We start from the raw sequence: 23,373 nt of genomic DNA, 5'->3' as shown, positions 1-23,373 counted from the left end.
GTCTTACATTTAGATCTCTAATCCATTTTGAGTTTATCTTTTTGTGTGTTGTTAGGGAGTGTTCTAATTTCATTCTTTTACATGTAGCTGTCCAGTTTTCCCCGCACCACTTATTGAAGAGACTGTCTTTTCTCCATTGTATATCCTTGCCTCCTTTGTCATAGATTAGTTGACCATAGGTGCATGGGTTTATCTCTGGGCTTTCTATCCTGTTCCACTGATCTATGTTTATGTTTTTGTGCCAGTACCATATTGTCTTGATTACTGTAGCTTTGTAGTATAGTCTGAAGTCAGGGAGTCTGATTCCTCCAGCTCCATTTTTTTCCTTCAAGACTGCTTTGGCTATTCAAGGTCTTTTGTGTCTCTGTACAAATTTTAAGATTTTTTGTTCTAGTTCCATAAAAAATGCCATTGGTAATTTGATAGGGATTGCATTGAATCTGTAGATTGCTTTGGGTAGTACAGTCATTTTCACAATATTGATTCTTCCAATCCAAGAACATGGTATATCTCTCCATCTGTTGGTATCATCTTTAATTCTTTCATCAGTGTCTTCTAGTTTTCTGCATACAGGTCTTTTGTCTTCCTAGGTAGGTTTATTCCTAGGTATTTTATTCTTTTTGTTGCAGTGGTAAATGGGAGTGTTTCCTTAATTTCTCTTTCAGATTTTTCATTATTAGTGTATAGGAATGCAAGAGATTTCTGTGCATTAATTTTGTATTCTGCAACTTGACCAAATTCATTGATTAGCTCTAGCAGTTTTCTGGTGGCATCTTTAGGATTCTCTATGTATAGTATCATGTCATCTGCAAACAGTGACACTTTTACTTCTTCTTTTCCAATTTGTATTCCTTTTATTTCTTTTTCTTCTCTGATTGCCATGGTTAGGACTTCTAAAACTATGTTGAATAATAGTGGTGAGAGTGGACATCCTTGTCTTGTTCCTGATCTTACAGCAAATGCTTTCAGTTTTTCACCATTGAGAATGATGTTGGCTGTGGGTTTGTCATATATGGCCTTTATTATGTTGAGGTAGGTTCCCTCTATGCCCACTTTCTGGAGAGTTTTTATCATAAATGGGTGTTGAATTTTGTCAATAGCTTCTTCTGCATCTATTGAGATGATCATATGGTTTTTATTCTTCAGTTTGTTAATATGGTTTATCACATTGATTGATATACATATATTGAAGAATCCTTGCATCCCTGGGATAAATCCCACTTGATCATGGTGTATGATCCTTTTAATGTGTTGTTGGATTCTGTTTGCTAGTATTTTGTTGAGGATTTTTACATCTATATTCATCAGTGATACTGGTCTGTAATTTTCTTTTTTTGTAGTATCTTTGTCTGGTTTTGGTATCAGGGTGATGGTGGGCTCATAGAATGAGTTTGGGAATGTTCCTTCCTCAGCAGTTTTTTGGAAGATATTGAGAAGGATGGGTGTTAGCTCTTCTCTAAATGTTTGATAGAATTCCCCTGTGAAGCCATCTGGTCCTGGACTTTTGTTTGTTGGAAGATTTTTAATCACAGTTTCAATTTCATTACTTGTGATTGGTCTGTTCATATTTTCTATTTCTTCCTGGTTCAGTCTTGGAAGGTTATACCTTTCTAGGAACTTGTCCATTTCCTCCAGGTTGTCCATTTTTTTTGGCATAGAGTTGCTTGTAGTAGTCTCTCAGGATGCTTTGTATTTCTGCGGTGTCTATTGTAACTTCTCCTTTTTCATTTCTAATTTTATTGATTTGAGGCCTCTCCCTCTTTTTCTTGATGAGTCTGGCTCATGGTTTATCAATTTTGTTTATCTTCTCAAAGAACCACCTTTTAGTTTTATTGATCTTTGCTATTGTTTTCTTTGTTTCTGTTTCATTTATTTCTGATCTGATCTTTATGATTTCTTTCCTTCTGCTAACTTTGGGTTTTGTTTGTTCTTCTTTCTCTAGTTCCTTTAGGTGTAAGGTTATATTGTTTATTTGAGATTTTTCTTGTTTCTTGAGGTAGGCTTGTATAGCTATAAACTTCCCTCTTAGAACTGCTTTTGCTGCATCCCGTAGCTTTTGGATTGTCGTGTTTTCATTGTCATTTGTCTCCAGGTATTTTTTGATTTCCTCTTTGATTTCTACAGTGATCTCTTGGTTATTTAGTAACATATTGTTTAGCCTCCGTGTATTTGTGTTTTTTACGTGTTTTCCCCTGTAATTCATTTCTAATCTCATAGCATTGTGGTCAGAAAAGATGCTTGATATGATTTCAATTTTCTTAAATTTACTGTGGCTTGATTTGTGACCCAAGGTGTGATCTTTCCTGGAGAATGTTTAGTGTGCACTTGAGAAGAAAGTGTAATCTGCTGTTTTTGGATGGAATGTTCTATAAATATCAATTAAGTCTATCTCGTCTATTTTGTCATTTAAAGCTTCTGTTCCTTATTTATTTTCATTTTGGATGATCTGTCCATTGGTGTAAGTGAGGTGTTAAAGTCCCCCACTATTATTGTGTTACTGTCGATTTCCTCTTTTATAGCTGTTAGCAGTTGCCTTATGTATTGAGGTGCTCCTATGTTGGGTGCATATATATTTATAATTGTTATAACTTCTTCTTGGATTGATCCCTTGATCATTATGTAGTGTCCTTCCTTGTCTCTTGTAACATTCTTTATTTTAAAGTCTATTTAATCTGATATGAGTATTGCTACTCCAGCTTTCTTTTGATTTCCATTTGCATGGAATATCTTTTTCCATCCCCTCACTTTCAATCTGTATGTGTCCCTAGATCCGAAATGGGTCTCTTGTAGACAGCATATACATGGGTCTTGTTTTTCTATCCATTCAGCAAGCCTGTGTCTTTTGGTCGGAGCATTTAATCCATTCGCGTTTAAGGTAATTATCAATATGTATGTTCCTATGACCATTTTCTTAATTGTTTTGGGTTTGTTTTTGTAGGTCCTTTTCTTCTCTTGTGTTTCCCACTTAGAGAAGTTCCTTTAGCATTTGTTGTAGAGCTAGTTTGGTGGTGCTGAATTCTCTTAGCTTTTGCTTGTCTGTAAAGCTTTTGACTTCTCCATCGAATCTGAATGAGATCCTTGCCAAGTAGAGTAATCTTGGTTGTAGGTTCTTCCCTTTCATCACTTTAAGTATATCATGCCACTCCCTTCTGGCTTGTAGAGTTTCTGCTGAGAAATCAGCTGTTAACCTTATGGGAGTTCCCTTGTATGTTATTTGTCATTTTTCCCTTACTGCTTTCAATAATTTTTCTTTGTCTTTAATTTTTGCCCATTTGAGTACTATGTATCTCAGTGTGTTTCTCCTTGGGTTTATCCTGTATGGGACTCTCTGCACTTCCTGGACTTGGGTGGCTATTTCCTTTTCCAGGTTAGGGAAGTTTTCAACTATAATCTCTTCAAATATTTTCTCGGGTCCTTTCTCTCTCTCTTCTCCTTCTGGGACCCCTATAATGTGAATGTTGTTGCATTTAACATTGTCCCAGAGGCCTCTTAGGCTGTCTTCATTTCTTTTCATTCTTTTTTCTTTATTCTCTTCTGCAGCAGTGAATTCCACCATTCTGTCTTCCAGGTCACTTATCCGTTCTTCCTCCTCAGTTATTCTGCTATTGATTCCTTCTAGTGTAGTTTTCATTTCAGTTATTGTATTGTTCATCTCTGTTTGTTTGTTCTTTAATTCTTCTAGGTCTTTGTTCAGCATTTCTTGCATCTTCTCGATCTTTGCCTCCATTGTTTTTCCGAGGTCCTGGATCATCTTCACTATCATTATTCTGAATTCTTTTACTGGAAGGTTGCCTATCTCCACTTCATTTAGTTGTTTTTCTGGGGTTTTATCTTGTTCCTTCATCTGGTACATAGCCCTCTGCCTTTTCATCTTGTCTGTCTTTCTGTGAATGTGGTTTTTGTTCCACAGGCTGCAGGATTGTAGTTCTTCTTGCTTCTGCCGTCTGCCCTCTGGTGGATGAGGCTTTCTAAGAGGCTTGTGCAAGTTTCCTGATGGGAGGGACTGGTGGTGGGTAAAGCTAACTGTTGCTCTGGTGGGCAGAGCGCAGTAAAATTTTAATCCACTTGACTGCTGATGGGTGGGCCTGGGTTCCCTTCCTGTTGGTTGTTTGGCCTGAGGCAACCCAACACTGGAGATTACCTGGGCTCTTTTGTGGGGCTAATGGCCGACCCTGGGAGGACCCATGCCAAGGAGTACTTCCCAGAACTTCTGCTGCCGGTGTCCTTGTCCCCATGGTGAGCCACAGCCACCCCCCACCTCTGCAGGAGACCCTCCAACAATAGGAGGTAGGTCTGGTTCAGTCTCCCCTGGGGTCACTGCTCCTTCCCCTGGGTCCCGATGTGCACACTACTTTGTGTGTGCCCTCCAAGAGTGAAGTCTCTGTTTCCCCCAGTCCTGTCGAAGTGCTGCAATCAAATCCCACTAGACTTCAAACTCTGATTTTCTAGGAATTCCTCCTCCTGCTGCCAGACCCCCAGGTTGGGAAGCCTGATGTGGGGCTCAGAACCTTCACTCCAGTGTGTGGGCTTCTGTGGTATAAGTGTTCTCCAGTCTGTGATTCACCCACCCAGCAGTTATGGGATTTGATTTTACTGTGATTGCACCCCTCCTACCTTATCATTGTGGCTTTTCCTTTGTCTTTGGATGTGGGGTATATTTTTTGGTGAGTTCCAGTGTCTTCCTGTCAGTGATTGTCCAGCAGCTAGTTGTGATTCTGGTGTTCTCGCAAGAGGGAGTGAGAACACGTCCTTCTACTCTGCCATCTTGGTTCCTCCTCCAAGGGACTTCATTTTTAAATAACGGTGAGTAGATTGTGAGACAAAGAACAGGTCAAAATATCCAAAAGAACTTGTATCTGCCTTTTCCCCCCTCTCCATTGCCTTTTGTTCACAGGCAGTTAAGTTGTGTAAAGTGAATTAGATGCTTTGTTTTAAGTAAATACTTGGTTTCATTTATTCATATTACTGGTGGCGCACTTCTCTGGGAGCTCCTAGTTACCGATCCTAAGTCTCAAGTATCTACTATAACTGCTAACCAACAGCACCATCTTGCCATGGGTGGCAATAAATAAAGAAAAGGTATAGTCCAGAGAGCGCCTGACAAGTCCTGTGGACTTGTCACCAACGGAGATGAACGTATTGTAGAAGAGAGCAAAATAAAAATATTTTGGGGCTTCCCTGGTGACGCAGTGGTTGAGAGTCCGCCTGCTGATGCAGGGGACACGGGTTCGTGCCCCGGTCCGGGAAGATCCCACATGCCGCGGAGTGGCTGGGCCCGTGAGCCATGGCCGCTGAGCCTGCGCGTCCGGAGCCTGTGCTCTGCAACGGGAGAGGCCACAACAGTGAGAGGCCCACATACCGCAAAAAATATATATATATATATATATAGTTTTTTTTTAACAGAGTAAGAAAGTGGAGAAGGGAGATTACAAAGAGGAAAAAAATGGAAGAGAGGGAAGAAAAAGGATGTGGAAGGAAAATCTCTCACCTAAAGGGACAGTTCAAATCTACTTATCTTTGAGCTGTGTCGCAGGTGCCCACAATCCTTCAGTCCCCGCCAGACTATACTAGAAGCCCTAAGCACCCCCAAAGAGGTGACATGCCCACACGTGTCTCAGAGGCAAATACCTGAAGGTGAACTTGGTGCATGTCGAGGGGTTGTCATTAATGTCTAACACAATGAAGGTTATCTGCTTGCGATTCTCCTGACCCCCAGAGGGTCTATCCTTCACCAGAACCTCCAGAGATATGGCGGGATTTTGTCTTAATTCACCTGCATCTCGGTCTATCCTGCGCACCACTTGGATGGTCCCAGTCACTGTGAGAAAGCAAAGGTCAGAATATGGCTCTTTGGAGAGAAATGAAGAGTCAAAGGTAGTGGAGACTTGGAGTACATTTGAAAAGAACATTCTGATGTGAGGACTGGCTTACGAAGAGAATATTCTTTATACAAGTACATTTTTTAAAAAAAAACTCATTTAAGTTCCTGTCTTGGACATTGACTGGAGTGTCTGACCTGATCCTTCTAGAATTTTGCACCTCATGCCTCAGGGTTAGGCCCCCTGGCAGCTGTCCTTGCCCGTCATTCATTGGACTGATAGACAGCTGACTCCAACCCCTGAGTTCTCTTTCTGGAGAATTTGTAACTGGGAGACACAAGTCAGGTTCCTAGTGGAGCTACAGATAAGATGCCAGAACTCTAGCTGCTGAGCAGCACTGCTTCCCATCCTTCCTGTGCCTTGACTGTTTACTCTTTCTCATGGGATATGCAGTATCCTGGTAATAGGTGTCCCCTACTTTTTTTTTCTCTTGCTTGGTTTGGCTGGCCTTCATTTCTGTTACTTGCAACCAAAGAGTCTTAATGAATATACTACAAAAAAACCCCACTGTATTTGTTAAAAGTTCAATTTGCAATACTCGAACAAACAGAATTCTAAACTACAGTTGTCCACCCCACCATGATCACTGGAGTGAGGTCCTCAATGACAGCCAGCACCGCCTTTGCCCACCTCTCCTGGGCACAGGTAACCTTTGCCCTAAAGCCTATGGGACGAGTAACACATTGTCTTTTTGGGATTGTCCAGTGCTGGCCTCCACAAAATCATAATGTAAAGTGAAGTCCTTTTGGGTGATGTGACAGGGATTTATGAGGTGGTATAGTCTAGGTGTAGGGAAAACTGCAGCCTTTGGAGTTGGGCAGCTTTGGTTTGTATCACTGCTTCACAACCTACAAGCTGTGAGACCTTCGATGAGTCACTTAACCTGTCCGAGTCTCTCTCTAAGCCTCAGTTTCCTCATCTGTAAAATGTGGATTATGGTAGTTCATTGGGTTGCTCTGCTGGGTACTTAAGATAGAATGCATGTGGATCACGCAGCATCCTTCCTGGTATGGACTAAAAGTTGGTCATTAAGTGGGAGAAACTCTCCTTCTCTGCACCAAGATACTTAGATGGGAAAATCTCCCAGGAATCCAGCAGATGGATGTATCAATAGATTCATGCAATCCAATATGGTAACCACTAGCCACATGTGGTTCTTTAGCACTTGAAATGTGGCTAGGCCAAATTGAGATGCGATAAGTATAACACACAACGGATTTCAAAGAATTGGCACAAACAATAATAAGGTAAAATATCTCATGAGTAACTTTAAAATCTTGATTACAAGTTAAAATGATAATATTTTGGATATATTGGGTTAAATAAAATGCCTCATTAAGATCAATTTCACCTGTTTCTACTTTTTGTGGCCACTTTAAAATTACATATGTGGCTTCCACTGTATTTCTTCTGGACAGTGCTGGTCTGGATCCTCTGTTCAGGAGACTTCAAGGTACCGTCAGGATAGTGAACTCATCCATCCTTAGATGCCCACCTGCCTCAGAGGTGGAGTGGTGATACAGCTGATGATGCAGCTGTTGACACAGGGCCCTGTTCAATGTCCCCAAACCTTATGCCAGCTGCTTTTAATGCACCTATTACAGGGAATTCCCTGGTGGTCCAGTGGTTAGGACTCCACGCTTTCACTGCCGGGGCCTGGGTTCAACCCCTGGTCAGGGAACTAAGATCCCCAAAGCCACAAGGTGTGGCCAAAAAAAAAAAAATACACCTGTTACCCCGATAACTTACGATAGTCTAGACGGAAAGGCATGCCCCAGACCAGAAGACAGAGAAAATATTTGTAAAACAATCCAAATGGCTGAATTAAAGGATGCACATAAGGATGTGTGTGTGTGCGTGTGTGTGTGTGAGAGACTTACACTGATTGATCATGAAATAGCTGTTGACAGTAGTGATGCTGTAGAAGAGGAAGCTGGTAAAACCTTTATCATCAGGGTCCTCAGCTGTGATACTGGCCACAATTGCTCCTGGACCCAGCTCCTCGGGAATCGTGTACACGTGCGTTGGGCTGGAACAGAAATACAGCAGACACAGCTCATTTCAGGGGCACAGGAGGGTGGAGTCTGGGAGGTGGGTATTTTGGTTCGTGCTAAATATAGTGCTGAGCTGTTGGAGTTGCATCAATGTGTTGGGGAGGGAGAGCTCAGCAGCTGAAAGGAGGGGTGACTGGCTTTTGTGTTTCCACAGATCACATCCCTGTGGATGCAAAGAAGTTGCCATGCTGCGATGGCAACGATTTATACCAGCCACGGTCCCTGACTCCACGCAGGCCTGATGCCATTTCAGGTCAGCCTTGGCATTAACATCTTTTAAAATAAGGATAGTCGGCCTGTCCAGCTGTCTTCTCTTCTCCCAGTTCGTGTGCAGAATTTTCCTGAATTCTTTTAAAAATCCCTCTGGACACAATATCCAAAACTATAACTTCCTGATGCCCACACCAAGGCTGCCCCCAGAAGCTGATTAAATTGTGAACCTTCTCTATCCCAGGGCCTCTGCTCACTTTTTATTTCTTCCCTTTTTTTTTGTTCTGAGGAGGCAGAATTTACACACAGAACGTGTATGCCTTTCCAAGTTGCGGTAACCGTGAGGTCAGCTCTCTGAAAGGAGAAATGAGCCCCACTGGCAGAAGCTAAGGTCAGCGCGCTGCCCTCCAAGGATGACGTCTTACAAAGTAAGCCCAAACTGCTAACCTATGCACCTTCCTCAGACCTCTACTGCCTTGGAAAAGGCCCGAAACCAGACAGATATGTTTGAGGTTTTAACTGCGCAACCTGCATAAATTGAATAATTTTGAGTGCACCAAGGGAAGCTTATTGTTTAAAATAACTCTGCAGGAAGTCCTTTCGTGGAGGGAACATCACTTCAGTGGGACAAATAGTCATCTTTAATTTACCCATTTCCTAAATTTGGGTTTTCCCACGTGGGAGTGTCTTTAAGAGGGGAATACTCTACCTCGGATCTAAAGGGTTGCGTTCATTTCATGAGCTCAGAAGGTCTCTGCGGTTCTGTTCCATCATCTGTAGGGCCAGAGGGAGGAGAAAGGGGCGGGGACCTCCAGGGGAGTCAGAGGCAGGCCGAGAGCAGATGGAACCAAGCCCTGCCCAGCCAGGCTGCTCCCGGGATCCTGGGCCGGCCCCCACTCCTGGGGCGACCTCCTGTAGGCTCGCTCCATTGATGGGGGACAGCAATCTTGTTCAGGCCAAGAAGCCACCTCTGTGCTCTGGACCTCTCACTACCAGGGGTCCCACAGAAGCTGCCGTTTGTCCATTTACTTACCTGACACACACCGTTGTCAGGGAATCCGTGCCGCCCACCAGTGGGTCCAGGGATGGACAAAGTGGGATGCAGCCAAGGAGGCGGGGCGGCAGGAACCAAAAGCAGAGCCAGAGGAGAGAGGGGGACGGCCCTGGCTCCCCAGGCTGGACTAAGCCCTTATTCCACTGTGTGAGAGGCCCTGATTCTCACGTGTTGGATTTTTTCCTTTGGCTGCATTGAGGGGGTTCCGTTAATTTCCAACAAAGAGATCACTAAGACACCCGTGCGACCTTCACAACCTCACCTTTGCTACCCCAGGGGTGGTCCCCGCCTTTCTAACTGCCTCCCTGAGCATGCTGGGTCCTCCGGCCACTCCAGACCACTGAATCAGGAGCCAGAGTTTCACAAGATGTGTGGGGTCGGGGGCGGGGTAGCACTTTAAAGTTTGAGAAGGACTATTATGAGGAGTCACCAGGGCTTCCCTGGTGGTGCAGTGGTTGAGAGTCCGCCTGCCGATGCAGGGGACACGGGTTCGTGCCCCGATCTGGGAAGATCCCACATGCCGCAGAGCAGCTGGGCCCGTGAGCCATGGCCGCTGAGCCTGCGCGTCCGGAGCCTGTGCTCCGCAACGGGAGAGGCCACAACAGTGAGAGGCCCGCGTACCGCAAAAACAAACAAACAAAAAAAGGAGTCACCAGAGGTGACAGCCAGAGGCTCCCAGCCTCTCATAGGACAGACAGAAGACACCTTGGGAGAGAAATCCCCTTCCACCCTGCTTCTTCCCTTCTAAGACAGTGGTTCTTAGCTGCAGATGATTATGTTGTTTGTGACAACTAGAGGAGCAGGCTGCCATCAGCGTGTAGTGAGTCAAGGCCAGGGATGCTGCTAAACAGCCTACGATGCCCAGGACAGCCCCACCGCAGGAAGTATCCCGCTCCAAATGTCAGGAGTGCAGCTGTTTAAGACCCTCATCTGCGGGCTCCTCCAGTCCACACTGGGCGCTCCGGGAAATCAGGTCCTCGTGAAGAGGACTGATCAGGCTGTTGGTGAAGACACAACTCCCCGGGTACAACATCCTGTCCTTGGCTGACTTGATATTGAGCCTGGCAGAAGATAAAATCTGTGGTTTATTTGGTTTGGGGATCCAAGACCCAAGTGTGTATAAAATATCATTTAACTTAGAAGTGTTACCCTCAAACCACAGTAGAAATCTGTTCAAATGCAGTGAAGCCAGGACCCCTGCAGCGGCCCCCCCGACAGGGGAAAGCTCTGATATCACTAATTCCCACACCCCTCTCCCCGTGACACTGGCTCATCAGAGCCTGGACCCAGGGCCACACTCAGGGGAAAGGGTGTGAATCCGGGATGACCTGGGATGGCTTCTGTAAGTCCATAAAGTGTGTCTACACTGCCTGGAGCCAGGTTGAAAAGGACTGTGAATGAATGCAAAAGAAATGGGCAGAAGGGGAGAAAGACCCACCTGCCTGACTCTAAAACAAAGTTCTTTGCAAGAACAGTGAGCACTGTTTGCGAGGTAGAGAGTGAATGTAAGTCGGGGACTCTTACAATAAACTGCCCGACTTCCATAATGGCAGCATCCTGGAGTGCACATCACGAGAACATGAAACATTCAGCCCTTGTCACCACCCGGGAGAAACATGGTGAGGCATTTTCAACAACAGAAATAGTACTTGCTTTGGTTGTATTTCATTTCAGGACCTTAACAAATAGTAAAGATAGAAGAGTTGTTTCCACATGTTTTTTTTTTGTTTTTTGGTTTTTGGTTTTTTTTGCAATACGCGGGCCTCTCACTGTTGTGGCCTCTCCTGTTGCGGAGCACCAGCTCTGGACGCGCAGGCTCAGTGGCCATGGCTCACGGGCCCAGCCGCTCCACGGCATGTGGGATCTTCCCGGACGGGGGCACGAACCCGCGTCTCCTGCATCGGCAGGCGGACTCTCAACCACTGCGCCACCAGGGAAGCCCTGTTTCCACATTTTGCATATCTAACTTCACACTCAAACTCAGTCTACTTGAGTCCATTTGAGGATTTAATTTTGTTTATACTGAATTAAATAACTTATGGTTAGTCCTAACACTGATTTGGGAGAAAAGAAGGATGATGGTTCAAGGGAACCAGGAAACCCTCAAAGTTAGTACCTAGTTTGAAACTGAGCAAACTCGTTGAAAGTGAGGATGGCTGAGGGACTAGGTTGGCTCTAATTGAGCAGCCCGGGCAAAGTAGGGCAGCCATCCTGCCCCAAATCCTGCCTCACATCCTTCTAGATCACAGGCTCTCGCAGACCCATCCTTACCAACATCCAGGGAACACTGTTTGAAATAAAGTCGACTGTTTTTTTTAAAAATGGTTAGGGCTTCCCTGGTGGTGCAGTGGTTGAGAGTCTGCCTGCTGATGCAGGGGACGCGGGTTCGTGCCCCGGTCCGGGAAGATCCCACATGCCGCAGAGCGGCTGGACCCGTGAGCCATGGCCGCCGAGCCTGTGCGTCCGGAGCCTGTGCTCTGCAACAGGAGAGGCCACAAGAGTGAGAGGCCCGCGTGTCGAAAAAAAAAAATGGTTAGACAGTCACAGAAGTCATGCTTCCTGTCCGGGATGGAGCCTAAGAGGTTCATCTCTCAAACCAAAAATGAGAACCAGAGTTCCAGAGCAATCTCTGGGAGACCCCAACAAACAGCCAAGGTCATGTTCTCTTTCTGCTGAGGCCAATTGCTTTATTTTGGAAGACACAGTCCAAACCAGATGGCCTACATGTTCTGCCCCTTGGGCGAACTGATTATTTTCCCCTTTGCAGGCCCATTAGTCTGCTTTCCCACCTCACAGACTGGGGGTGTGGAGAGGGCATCGCAGAACGTGTCAGCTCTAGCCCCACCGCCATCACCTTCCTCTGGGGAATCACTGATGAATCCGCATTGCTGTGTTGGCCAATACTTGAGTCTGAATCCAGGCTGAGATGTCACAACTATTTATAAACTGCCTGTACTGTGTGCCTGGAGGAGCCCGTCAGCAGAAATGCACTGCACCGTCCTGCTGAGCTTAACCCGGCAACGAGCATTTTGTGGGAGTGCCTCTGCGGCTCTTCCCTCCGTGTTGACACTCAGCAACTGGGCTATAGACTGTGATAACGCCCAGAAGTTTCACAACTGTGGTGTGTTTTGCCAAAAGGCACTTGGTTAGCCTGTGAGTGGAGGTGCTTTAATACCTCCATCTCAGAATACTTTTGCAAGCATTCTACATAGGTCTGAGGCCCAGTGACTTTTGGTTGGTGGAGTCTCTCGAGCTGAATGTATCTCATGAATACAGTGAACCCAGGCAGGGGAGTTTGCCAGTTTCCTTGTGGCTGGTTCCTGAGCCTGGCTCAGCAACTGGGGGGTACGGTGGGGGGCGGAGTCTTGCAACCAGTAACCAGGCTGTTTGCAGGGTCACATGCCAGCTCAGAATCCCATCTCCCCCTCCTAAATCCTTGTCTGTGACAGGCTCTGGTCTTGCCTTTGTGCCTGGGCTGGTGCCGGGCACATTCCCACAGGCTGCCTCTACCAGATTCACTTACCTTCCTCCCATCTGTTGGATGGGGGAGCTGCCAGACAAGGCAGATCTCCTTTCTGAATCCACCACAACAAGAGGAAACTTAGAGCACCCAGCAGTGGGCAGGCCCTTTAGGCACCATCGAGACAGCCCTTTCCTCAGTCGGAGAGGATGACCTCCTGATAGTGGGCTTTATGGAGCCTGGACTGATGACGCGCTCTAGGATTCTGCCATTATTAGCGGTGAGCCTCCTCTCCTACGAGTACCTGCCTTCTGCCTTCTGCATGTGCCCAGCGGCAAGCCTTGCACCAGGGGTGTGGTGTCTGGCCTCCACCCTTCCCCACCGTACCCAGAATCCCATGGTGCACATGTCTGTGGGGTGTGGAGACAGGGGGAACAGAGGTGGAAGATGTTAAGTCTGGAGGCCCAGGTAAAGGAGCCTCTTACCTCTCCTCCAGGCCAGAGCAAAGGGCAGCCCTCTGCCTTGCATGAAATGTGTCTGAGGCGGCTCAGCCACTTGAGAGACATGGTGCCCCCGGCCCACGGAGACCCCCGCCCAAGCCCTCAGGCCTACCTGGTAAAGCGAGGGATCTCATCATTGATATTCACGATGTTCACCTGCAGCTCCATGGAGGCTCTGAGCCCTTGGCTGTCTCTCACTTCCACGATGAGAAGGTACCTGTCAGGAAACAGCCCAAGTCAGGGAGTCAGGCTTTGCTGACACGACCGCAAATGGAGTGGGGGGAGGGAGGGAGGAAGGCGTCTGTCCCCTTTCTGGCCACCCCCCTCCGTCTCCCCCTGCAGAGTCAGATCTGCTAGGTCCACGCTTCTTTCCTCATCTCTAAAACCCCACCCCTCCATTTCTCATCCTATAGTTATTACTGACGGCTGCCATCTCCCGCCCGCCACGTTGCACACCCTGTCTCCACCCTCCCTCCCGTTATCTCGGCAACGTGCCTCATCCACCCACGTAAGGAAACTGAGGCTGCCATGCATTAGATAACTAGCCCTGCTTCTCACACCTGCTGCAGATCCCAGAGCCACACCTGGGTGGACCCCAAGGCCTGTGTGTTTTCACCCTCGAACCCTGGCTTCTCCTCACCTCTTTCCCCAGAGGCCTGCTCGCCTCCACCATTCTGCTCTGATGTCAGCGAACAGCTCTGACAGCTGCTTCTCCAGAGCCAGAAGGGCATCTGAGGCAATCCTCCGGATGCTTCAGGGGTCCCTCCCACACCTTCGTTCTTGTGATCCAGAGATGAAGCTTTTGGGTGGGAAGGAGGCCTTCGGATAATGGCCTTCCTCCTGATCCCTCTTTGGAGCTCACTACCCTCTGAACCTAGCAGCAAGGCAACAGACCACTCAGGGCCTCCCCAGCTGCCCTCAGGCTGCACTAGGCCTGTTCCTTGGACACTCAGATAAAAGGTACTTCAAGCAAAGTCACTGGCAAAGGCTACCTGCTGTGTCCTGCTTCAAAGTCAAATTCTGTTGTGGAGAAGAGGGTCCCATTAGCAGACATTCTGAAACTCTTTGAAGGGGAAATCAGGAAATACTAAAAAACAAGGAAAAAAATATTACTAAGCACACCTATGTAGCTTTCCCCAAGAGATGAGTTTGTTCGCTTCCCATTTTATATTCTTGGCCCACGCAATACTTTTTTTTTTTTTAAAGGGAACGCTATTTATTTATTTATTTATTTTGGCTGTGTTGGGTCTTCGTTTCTGTGCGAGGGCTTTCTCTAGTTGCGGCGAGTGGGGGCTACTCTTCATCGCGGTGCGCGGGCCTCTCACTGTCGCGGCCTCTCTTGTCGTGGAGCGCAAGCTCCAGACACGCAGGCTCAGTAGTTGTGGCACCTGGGCTTAGTTGCTCTGTGGCATGTGGGATCCCCCCAGACCAGGGCTCGAACCCATGTCCCCTGCATTTGCAGGCAGATTCTCAACCACTGCGCCACCAGGGAAGCCCTCGCGCGACATTTTTATGTATCAGGATGAGGCCCAAATGGGCAGTTCTCAGGCTTAATGGTTCTTGATTCAAGAAGGCTCTGGATCAGTTGGTCTGAGCCTCTGACCCTGATCGGCTACACCCTGAGAAGCTGGTCACTGGATCCTGCTTCAATTACAGAAAATACACATCAACAGCTCCCTGCTTCTGAGTCCAGCATACTTATCCCCATCACCGTATTCTCACTTCTGCTTCCCAGGACGACTTCTGGCTTTGATTTGGTGTCTTGGCTTTAACCAACACTGTTTCAACACAGCTCCCATGCATTAGGAAATAGGACAGTACTAAAGCAAATACGATCCGGTCTCTGTCCTTAAAAGAACTCAGGATACGGTGCGGTGTGAAAATGTTCACAAGCATCGTTCATTACAATGATGGCAGGGAAAAGGAAAGAGACAAGTGTTAGAGAGAATGAACCTTAGCAGGTACTAGAGTCCAAGTTGGAAGCTGGTTTGGGATGTAGACGTGTTTTTTTTTTTTTTGTTGTTGTTGTTGTTTTTTTGCGGTATGCGGGCCTCTCACTGCTGTGGCCTCTCCCGTGGCGGAGCACAGGCTCCGGACGCGCAGGCTCAGCGGCCATGGCTCACGGGCCCAGCTGCTCCGCGGCATGTGGGATCTTCCCGGACCGGGGCACGAACCCATGTCCCCGCATCGGCAGGTGGACTCTCAACCACTGCGCCACCAGGGAAGCCCCTAGACGCATTTTTTAACACCCCATCTCAGGGCTATGGCCACTGGTCAAGCCTTTGCACATCCTGGGGAGTTGAGGGTCTGTCCTCCTTGGTTCCCAGTGCTCAGCCCAGCTCTCTTGAGGACCCCTTGCCCAGCACCAGTTGCTCTGATAAGAACACAGGCTTCTTTGTACATCCCACTGAGGGCCAGCCCATAGGAGGCCCACCCCTGTCCGTCCACGGGCGCTCATCAGAATTGCTTCCTTGCTCCCATCGTGGAGTCAAGAAGCAGGGGAAGGCCCTGGATCAGAAGAGCTGAGTCCAAGCTCTGGTTCTCACCTCAGGACCTGGGACAAGTCCCTTCCTTGCCTGTAACTTAGGGCTGAGACCACCAACTGCTCCTCCGCATTATGGTAAGGATTAAATCGGAAGGTGCACTGGAAAACGTGAAGGGCTGCATGGCAACACGTGAGGCTTACGTATTTATAGCCATCTGTTCCAAAGGACTTTAAGGGCAGAAGGTTTCATTACTTCCCACTAGGGTGAGGGATGATCTCTGGATCAGATCATAAGTGGAGGTTATGCAACCAGAGCCACAGCCCCTGAAGTCTAGAATCAAAGGAAGCGTCAGCCGAGCTTTCCAACCTAGTGATTTGCTGTGTTGTGATCGCAGCTGAGCTCCCCATAGAGAAGAGAGAACGCACAGAAAATAGATGAAAGCTCTCCTTTGGGGCCAATGTAAGATTTTTAAACGATCTTTAAAAGTGTTTACTTTCCGTTTATTATTTAATAACATTTTTCTAATTGTAATGAGCATATTTTTAACGAAAAAACTGGGACCGAAAAGTCTAAAAAAGAAAATATTAATCACCTGTAAAATCTCATCATTTTCCTGAAGTCTTCTGTTCTTTTCTATGCAAACATACACCCTCCAAAAAATTGAGATGATGTTCTAACCACAATTATAATATTTTGTTCTTTTTATTTATAGCTTGAGCATTGGCCCATATTCTTGTCTCATTTTATACACTGGTTGGTTAATGACGATATGGCCTTCTACTGTAAGGGCTTATTTTACTAAGTCTTTCTTGCTGGTTACTTAGGTGCTTCCAACCCATTTTTAAGAGGAAATATTTGGGCAATGCCAAGAAGTGCCCTTCTCCCAGCTACCCCGCCCTCCAAATTGTATAAGCACCTTGACAGCACTCAAAGGTGTGGTGTTTAAATCCCAAGCCCCCCACCAACTCTCCAGCTCACTGCCTGGGCCTGCAGCTGGCAGCACATGGAGCTGTCCTGGCTCTGTGAGCAGAGCCTTTCCTGCAGAGAATCCTCACATATCCACATATCAGAGGCCCAAGCTGGATGTGCTGGAATGGCAGAGTTCAGAGACCCCAGCAAGGCATTTACTATATGCACCTCAATCGGGATGCCTTTCCACATGTGTTTTGAAATGCTCTAGGAGATAGGTCCCCGGATCTGGTTGTTTCCCAAACAGTGCAAGGTCTTGGGATATGGAGATGACAGACAGCCCTGCTCTGCCAAAGATGATGGTCAACCGAAGGAACATACAAAGAAGATGTGGGACAGGTGCTCCACAAGGGATAAATATAGGATATGATGGCAACAGAGAAGGAGGCCTCTTAGACCCATCCGGAACATGAGTCACACATTGAGGCAGTTGAGTCGTGAAGTGGCTCTGGATCCAGGCTGGAGCCAGACTGCTGAATCTGAATCCTGGTTCTACGACTTTATGAGAGCTTGTGCAACAAAGAGGAATAATAATAAGACATGCCCCATGGGGAGATCACATAAAGTTCTAGAACAGTGCCTAGCAGAGGTAAGCTGTCCATGTATGTTAACTACGACTGTCCAGTTAGAATGCGAGATCCATGAGGGAAGGGGCTTTTTTTTTTTTTTTTTTTTTTTTTTTGCGGTATGCGGGCCTCTCACTGTTGTGGCCTCCCCCGTTGCGGAGCACAGGCTCCGGACGCGCAGGCTCCGGACGCGCAGGCTCAGCGGCCATGGCTCACGGGCCCAGCCGCTCCGCGGCATATGGGATCCCCCCAGACCGGGGCACGAACCCGTATCCCCTGCATCGGCAGGCGGACTCTCAACCACTTGCGCCACCAGGGAGGCCCATGGGGCTTTATTTTATTCACTGCTCTATCCCTATGCCTAACACATACTAGGTGCTCAATAAATATTTGTTAAATGTTCAATATTGGGGCTTTCTTCTCACGTATTTCCCATCTGAGACCCCCCATTCCCACCTTAAAGGATCTTAAAACAAAAAGGCAACAACAACAAAAACCTTGCCAACCTTTATAAAAAGTCCGTTTCAATTTGGTAATGCTGGACTTGGGTATGAAATCATCCTCCAGTCTCAGCAAGCAAGAAAAAAGCAACAGCAGCAGACAGAAAGGGTGGAGAGCTGTAGGATTAGAACACAGGGAATTTCTTTTAAATTTTTATTAAGAGGCTGATTTCCTGGAATCCCGATTTTTTTTTTCTTTTAGAGCCAGGCTAATTTCCTTTATCCCTGAACCTACGAGCTTCTGTTAATGGGAATAGCAGTTTGGTACTTAGAAAGGAGATAATATCCATAGACTAAAAATATTATGTCATGTGGCCATTTGCCAGCGACTCAGCAAAGCTTTCTGTAAAACCTGGCATTCTCTCCCCTTTTTAAAGGCTTGTTTAATCAAAGCTGCTCCCTTGATATTCGTTCTTGGAAAACAGAAATTAAATAGGATGAAAAGCAACGGCAGCCCCTCTCTGCTCCAATACTGGCTAAGAAAAGTCCTGAGTAATCAGATCAATTCTGTGAACAAATGCTTGTCAGACAAGCTCTCGAGCGGCCCCGCAGGGAATATTCCTTTACCGGCACCCCAGGTTTCTCTCTTCGCAGCCCCTTGGCGGCAATGTTTTGCTCACGGACACAGAGCTTCCTGCCTCATCCATCCTTTATTGTGCCACCGGTGCGGAGAGAAAAAAAAAGGCTGCGAGGGAGCTGGCCCAGTTTCCTGAAATGTCAGGCTCCCTGGGGAGGGCGCGCCACCTCCGGGCCGGCACCCCCCCACCCCCACCGCCCCCGCTACAGCTGAAGTCACGGGCGAATCATGATCCAACCTGTGCTGATTTGCAACCCTCGGTTGCTTTCGGGCCTGCAGTGGAATCAAGCGGCAAGAATTCAGCCTCCCAGCTCGTAGGAAGAGAGCAGTCAATTTCCAGGGGCCAAGTTTCCAGGGGGAAGCAGGACCCTCATTCCTCCCAAGTCCGGGGAGTGCCAATGACCCTATCAGCCACTGAGAACATGCCCCCAAGCCCACCCAGAGGACCCAGACAGGCAGCATCTCTCTACTGGGCCAGGGCAAGTGATAAAGATGACGCCACGGTCCTATTATTTTTCAGTGTAAGCTGAATGTTTTATAAAAGCCTCAATTCCTCTCTTTTCCCCCTATTCCGCCCCAAAGCAGCTCAGAGGTGGGAGGTGGGGGACGGGAGTGGGAGGGAAGGGTGCCTAGGAGGAAAAAAACAGCTACCATAAAAAAAACCTACCACAAGCCCTTAACTCAGCTGGGCTCTACTTGTGTGTGTTATTATCATGAGGGTGAGCTAGGTGGGTTATAGACAAATACTTGTTTTTAAGAAGAGCCGCATGTATAAATGCAACATGCTATAGATATGTAAAGGATGCAATCCTTTACTGAGGAAGCTGCAGATCTTCCTGTATTCTGTCATTTTTCCGTGATCCGCCTGGGTCCTGTTCTTTGATTCAGGCGTCACTAATCTTAAGAACAATGCTGCCCTTCTATTTGAGGAAGTATCTCTCCCGACGTATGAACCATCATCAGTGGTGGTGTCTTTGGAGTGGGAATTTTCCAATAGCATTGCTTGTTCCCTTCCCAGGAATTCTCACGAGAACCTGGAGTATAAAGCATTTTGCAAAGACTTCCAGCAGAGACTCCCGAGTTAGGCAGACGCCTGGGGGTCAGTGAATAGTAGGGGTGTGTGTGTGTGTGTGTGTGTGTGGAAGGGGATGAGCAGAATCCCTTGATTTTCACTGGCATTACCTGGCCCAGGCGAGGGCCTCAGATCCTTCCCTCGCCAGGAAATAGGGGGCTGCTCAGGGGACCTGAAATCTTCCATCCAGTGGGACTGACAGTCATCTGATGATCCCTTTACTCTCAGGAAGATTGAAAGGTGATGCCACTTCGCAGAGCCATGAGCAAGATGGAGGTGGAGAGAGAATTGCTTCCCCTGCTGCCCTCCTGGTAGCCCAGCTGGTAGCAAGGTTATTGCTCTTTTAATTTCATCCTTTGTCTGCCCTGGTGAAGACAAAGCACATTTCACTTTATGCAAAAGTCCTCCGCTAATGGAAAGGCCAAGAGAAAGCCCCTTAATGGAAGAATTGCTGCACTAGATCACTTTGCCTCCAGCTGCGAAACTGATTAACGTCCTTCGAGTCTCCAAGGAAGCTTTGCTGCAGTCACGGTGGCCATTTCCAAGCATGAGGGGTGGGTAGTGTGGGAGTTGGGTGGGAGGGTGTGGGCCTCAGAGAGCCTCCTTCAGGAGGTGGAGAAAGGGCAGGCAGAAATGCCAGTAAATCTAATTATTCACATAGGGACCGTCCTGCGCGTCTCTGTGTCCTGATGCTTTGCCTCTGAGCCTTCTCCATCTGCACCCATCACAGCACAGAAGGTGCACCAGCAGGGGAGCGAATGCTGGGCCCCAGCCACACCGTCCAGCACAGAGGCCACCAGCCACGGGCACCTATGACCACAGAGCATCTGCACTGTGGCTGGTCCAAAAGGAGATGAACTTTAAGTGTAAAATACACGAGTCCGAAGAGATACTGTGAAAAAAAGGATGTATAATATCTCACGAGTCATTTTTATGTTGATTATATGTTGAAATGATAAAAGTTTGGATATATGGTGTTCAACTGTATTAAAATGAATTTCACCTGTTTCGTTTTACCTTCTTGATGGGGCTACTAGAACATTTAAAGGCACAGCACTCATTTCTGGCTCACAGTCCACTTCTATTGGGCAGTGCAGGTCCAAACAATGTACCACCCCATGCTTTAAAACTTTCTTTAAAAAGGAGGGAGCAAATACCAGTGGTTTCTGTATTAGCCCCACTTTTACACAATCTGTGACGGACACAGTTTCACTTTATTAAGCTGGATGAGGGTGGAGGATTTGGTGTAAGAGTTGCAGGTTCCGGAGGTGTCCTAGAGCTAATATTTAATTTATCCTTCCTCCTCTGGTCGCTGCCATCAGCAAGGTGACTCCTGGAACCCACCAGGTAAGATGACAGGCACAAACCAAGCCCAGGTGGCTTCCTGCACATGCTTTGGTATTTTATTAAAGTCTGTGCTTGTTTACTCAGGTCAATGGTTCTCCAAGGGCAGAATGCATCAGAACCACCTGGGAAGTTTGTGGTCCAATTCAGCGTTCCGAGGCAGAGTCTAGGAATCTGCGTTTTTGAAGCATCCTAGGTATGTTCTCATGCAGGGGCTTGAACACCCAGGGAGAAGCACTCATAAACCAGTGTTCCCAGCCTTTCTGACCAGAACAATCACCCAAGGTATCTGGCAAATCTGTAGATTCCTGGCCCCATCTCAGACCCACAGAATCCAAAACGCCAAGGGAGAGACCTGGGGAGTGTGGGAAACAGTGTCTTAAAGCAGTAAAATAAGTCAGAGAAAGACACGTAATGGATGATATCACTTAGTGTGGAATCTAAAAAATACAACAAACTAGTGAATATAACAAAAAAGAAGCAGACTCATAGAGAAGAAACTAGTGGTTACCAGTGGGCAGAGGGAAGGGGGGGTGATTTAGGGGGAGGGAGTTAAGAGGTACAAACTATTAGGTATTAAATAAGCTACAAGGATATATTGTACAACACGGGGAATGTAGCTGATATTTTATAATAACTCTAAATAGACTATAACCTTTAAAAATGGTAATTCACTATATTGGACATCTGTAACATAATATTGTACATCCACTATACTTCGATTAAAAAAAAAAAAAGCAGCGGTTCTCAACCCTGGCAGCACAAGAGATCACTGGGTGGGGTGCTTTAAAAACCTGATGCCTGGGCCACACCCCAGGTCAATCACATCAGACTCTTAGGGTGTGGGACCCAGATCTCTGTGCTTCTGAAAGTTCCTCTGGCGGTTTCAATTTACAGCCAATGTTAAGAAGCACAGGTATGGTCAATAGCAAATTAACCCATCTCCGTTCTCCTTGTAGGGAGCAAAATATATCATCGTACCACCAAGCGGGCAGAATAAAATGTCTATGTACAGAGGCCGTGGCATGTTACTTCCTGAACTGTTATTGCCTTTTGCTAGTCTGAGAAAGGTTCCTTCTAGGTTATGTTCACTGCTCCTGAGGGCTGGCTGTTGACTTTCTGTGCAGCTGTCAGTTCCAGCACAGGTGTTAAATACTTCATTAACAATTTCTGCTGCAGTGCCCCCTCCCCAAACAATCCTAAACTCACTGCAGAAGCCACAGTTGCAGCCACCCGGCTCCAGGTTCCAAGAGCCTGCAGCTGCCCTCCGATATCTTTGGATGGCATTACGTTTTCTTTTAAGGGAGCAACACCTACTGTATTTGCTCCCCACCTGGGCTGTTTCTCTTCATCTGAAAGGGTAACCACCTGACTTAGGAGGTATTTTTGAAAGGGGCATGACCCTGTTCCTTCTGCCTAATTTTTGAAATATATATTAAAACAGAGATTTAAAAATAAATATTTTTCTTCACAGCCGAGATTTCTTCCACTCTGCCCCCACTGCATCTTGTACAAACTTTTTAGTAATGATCTTATTGAATTATCGTTATTTGGTGTATGCATGAATGTCTCCCATCCAGACTGTAAACTTCTTGAGGTACAAAGATGTGTCTTATTCATCTTTGTATCCAAAGCATCTAACAGAAAGCCTGGCACATAGTGGATTCTTGGTAAATGTTGAAATGAACTAAATGTATAAGTGGGGTACTATGCTTTGGGTTGCTGACTTAATGTCCATCCAGAATCCCTTTTCCCCTGGTCACCACCAAGCAACAGTGGCCACAAGACACAGTTCTGGCCATTGAGAAGTAAGCAGAAGACCCCTGAGTCGGGCTTCCAGGAGGGTCTTGGTTTCCCCACCAAAAAAGGGACAAACTGGGTTGGCCTGCCTCCTTTATCCTGTACCCCATCCTGCTTTTTTTCTTCTTCTTCCTGCCTGGAACTTAGAGGTAAAGCCTGGAGGTACAGCAGCCATCTTGTAATCATGAGGTTAACAAAGGGAGAACAAAGCCAACATACACTGGATGAAATAGCAGAAAGATAGGAAGAGCCAAGGTTTCTGAGGGTAGCAGCTGTGCCAGCCCTGGACTGCTTGCGTGCCTGCCTCTGGTCTTCTTGTTATGGAAGGAAAACAAATCTCATATCTACCACTGTGGTTAAGTTTTCTGTTACTTTCAGACAAACACATTTGTAACTTATGTAACAAGTGTGTTATTAATAAGTATGCACTTAAAGCACCTAGTATTGCTCTTAGCAGGTAGTAGGGACCCACTAAGTGTTTGCATATTAATCACTTATTCATGCAGATAGAATCTTGGATGAACGAATGGGTTGATTGGTTGTTTTTTTGACAGAAGGATTGTCTTCCAGTGATAACAAACTATTCCCTAACTGAAGATATGTTCAATAATCTTAAAACAGCTTTGTTGCAAACCCTGTAGAACCATATTCTATTGGTTCTGGAGTTCATTCCCAAAGCTCCCTCCTGTTAGAGAAAGTAGTCCTGTTGAAGCTGCAAATCATGCAGCAAATGCAGAGACAGCCTCCTGGCATTGCCAATTCCCCAGGTGTCATATTTCAAGAATTCTCTTCTCTGTACCGTGGGTTTGCTGGAGTTTTGTCTGCTTTTGTCTGCTCCAAGATTAGTCAGGTGGCATTAGTTTTGGTTTTTTCCTCTCCAGCCTGGGCTGCCCAGCTGCGTT

At 46.8% G+C, this 23,373-nt stretch overlaps 1 protein-coding gene across 1 annotated transcript in view; it reads right to left on the bottom strand.

Annotated features, from left to right (window-relative positions):
* The window catches only part of CDHR3 (cadherin related family member 3), a 74,118-nt gene that overhangs the window by 25,223 nt on the left and 25,522 nt on the right, over positions 1 to 23,373 (bottom strand). Inside the window, exons 5-8 of the mRNA XM_060108848.1 lie at positions 14,150 to 14,244; positions 13,270 to 13,374; positions 7,760 to 7,908; positions 5,629 to 5,818 (exon numbers count right to left, since the gene is read on the bottom strand). Coding sequence (XP_059964831.1) covers positions 5,629 to 5,818; positions 7,760 to 7,908; positions 13,270 to 13,374; positions 14,150 to 14,244 — 539 coding nt within the window. The remainder of the gene's footprint in view (positions 1 to 5,628; positions 5,819 to 7,759; positions 7,909 to 13,269; positions 13,375 to 14,149; positions 14,245 to 23,373) is intronic.

This window comes from Mesoplodon densirostris, chromosome 9, assembly GCF_025265405.1.
Source record: "Mesoplodon densirostris isolate mMesDen1 chromosome 9, mMesDen1 primary haplotype, whole genome shotgun sequence".
Classification (NCBI taxonomy): Eukaryota; Metazoa; Chordata; class Mammalia; order Artiodactyla; family Ziphiidae; genus Mesoplodon; species Mesoplodon densirostris.
This window is presented reverse-complemented; position numbering and strand designations above follow the sequence as displayed.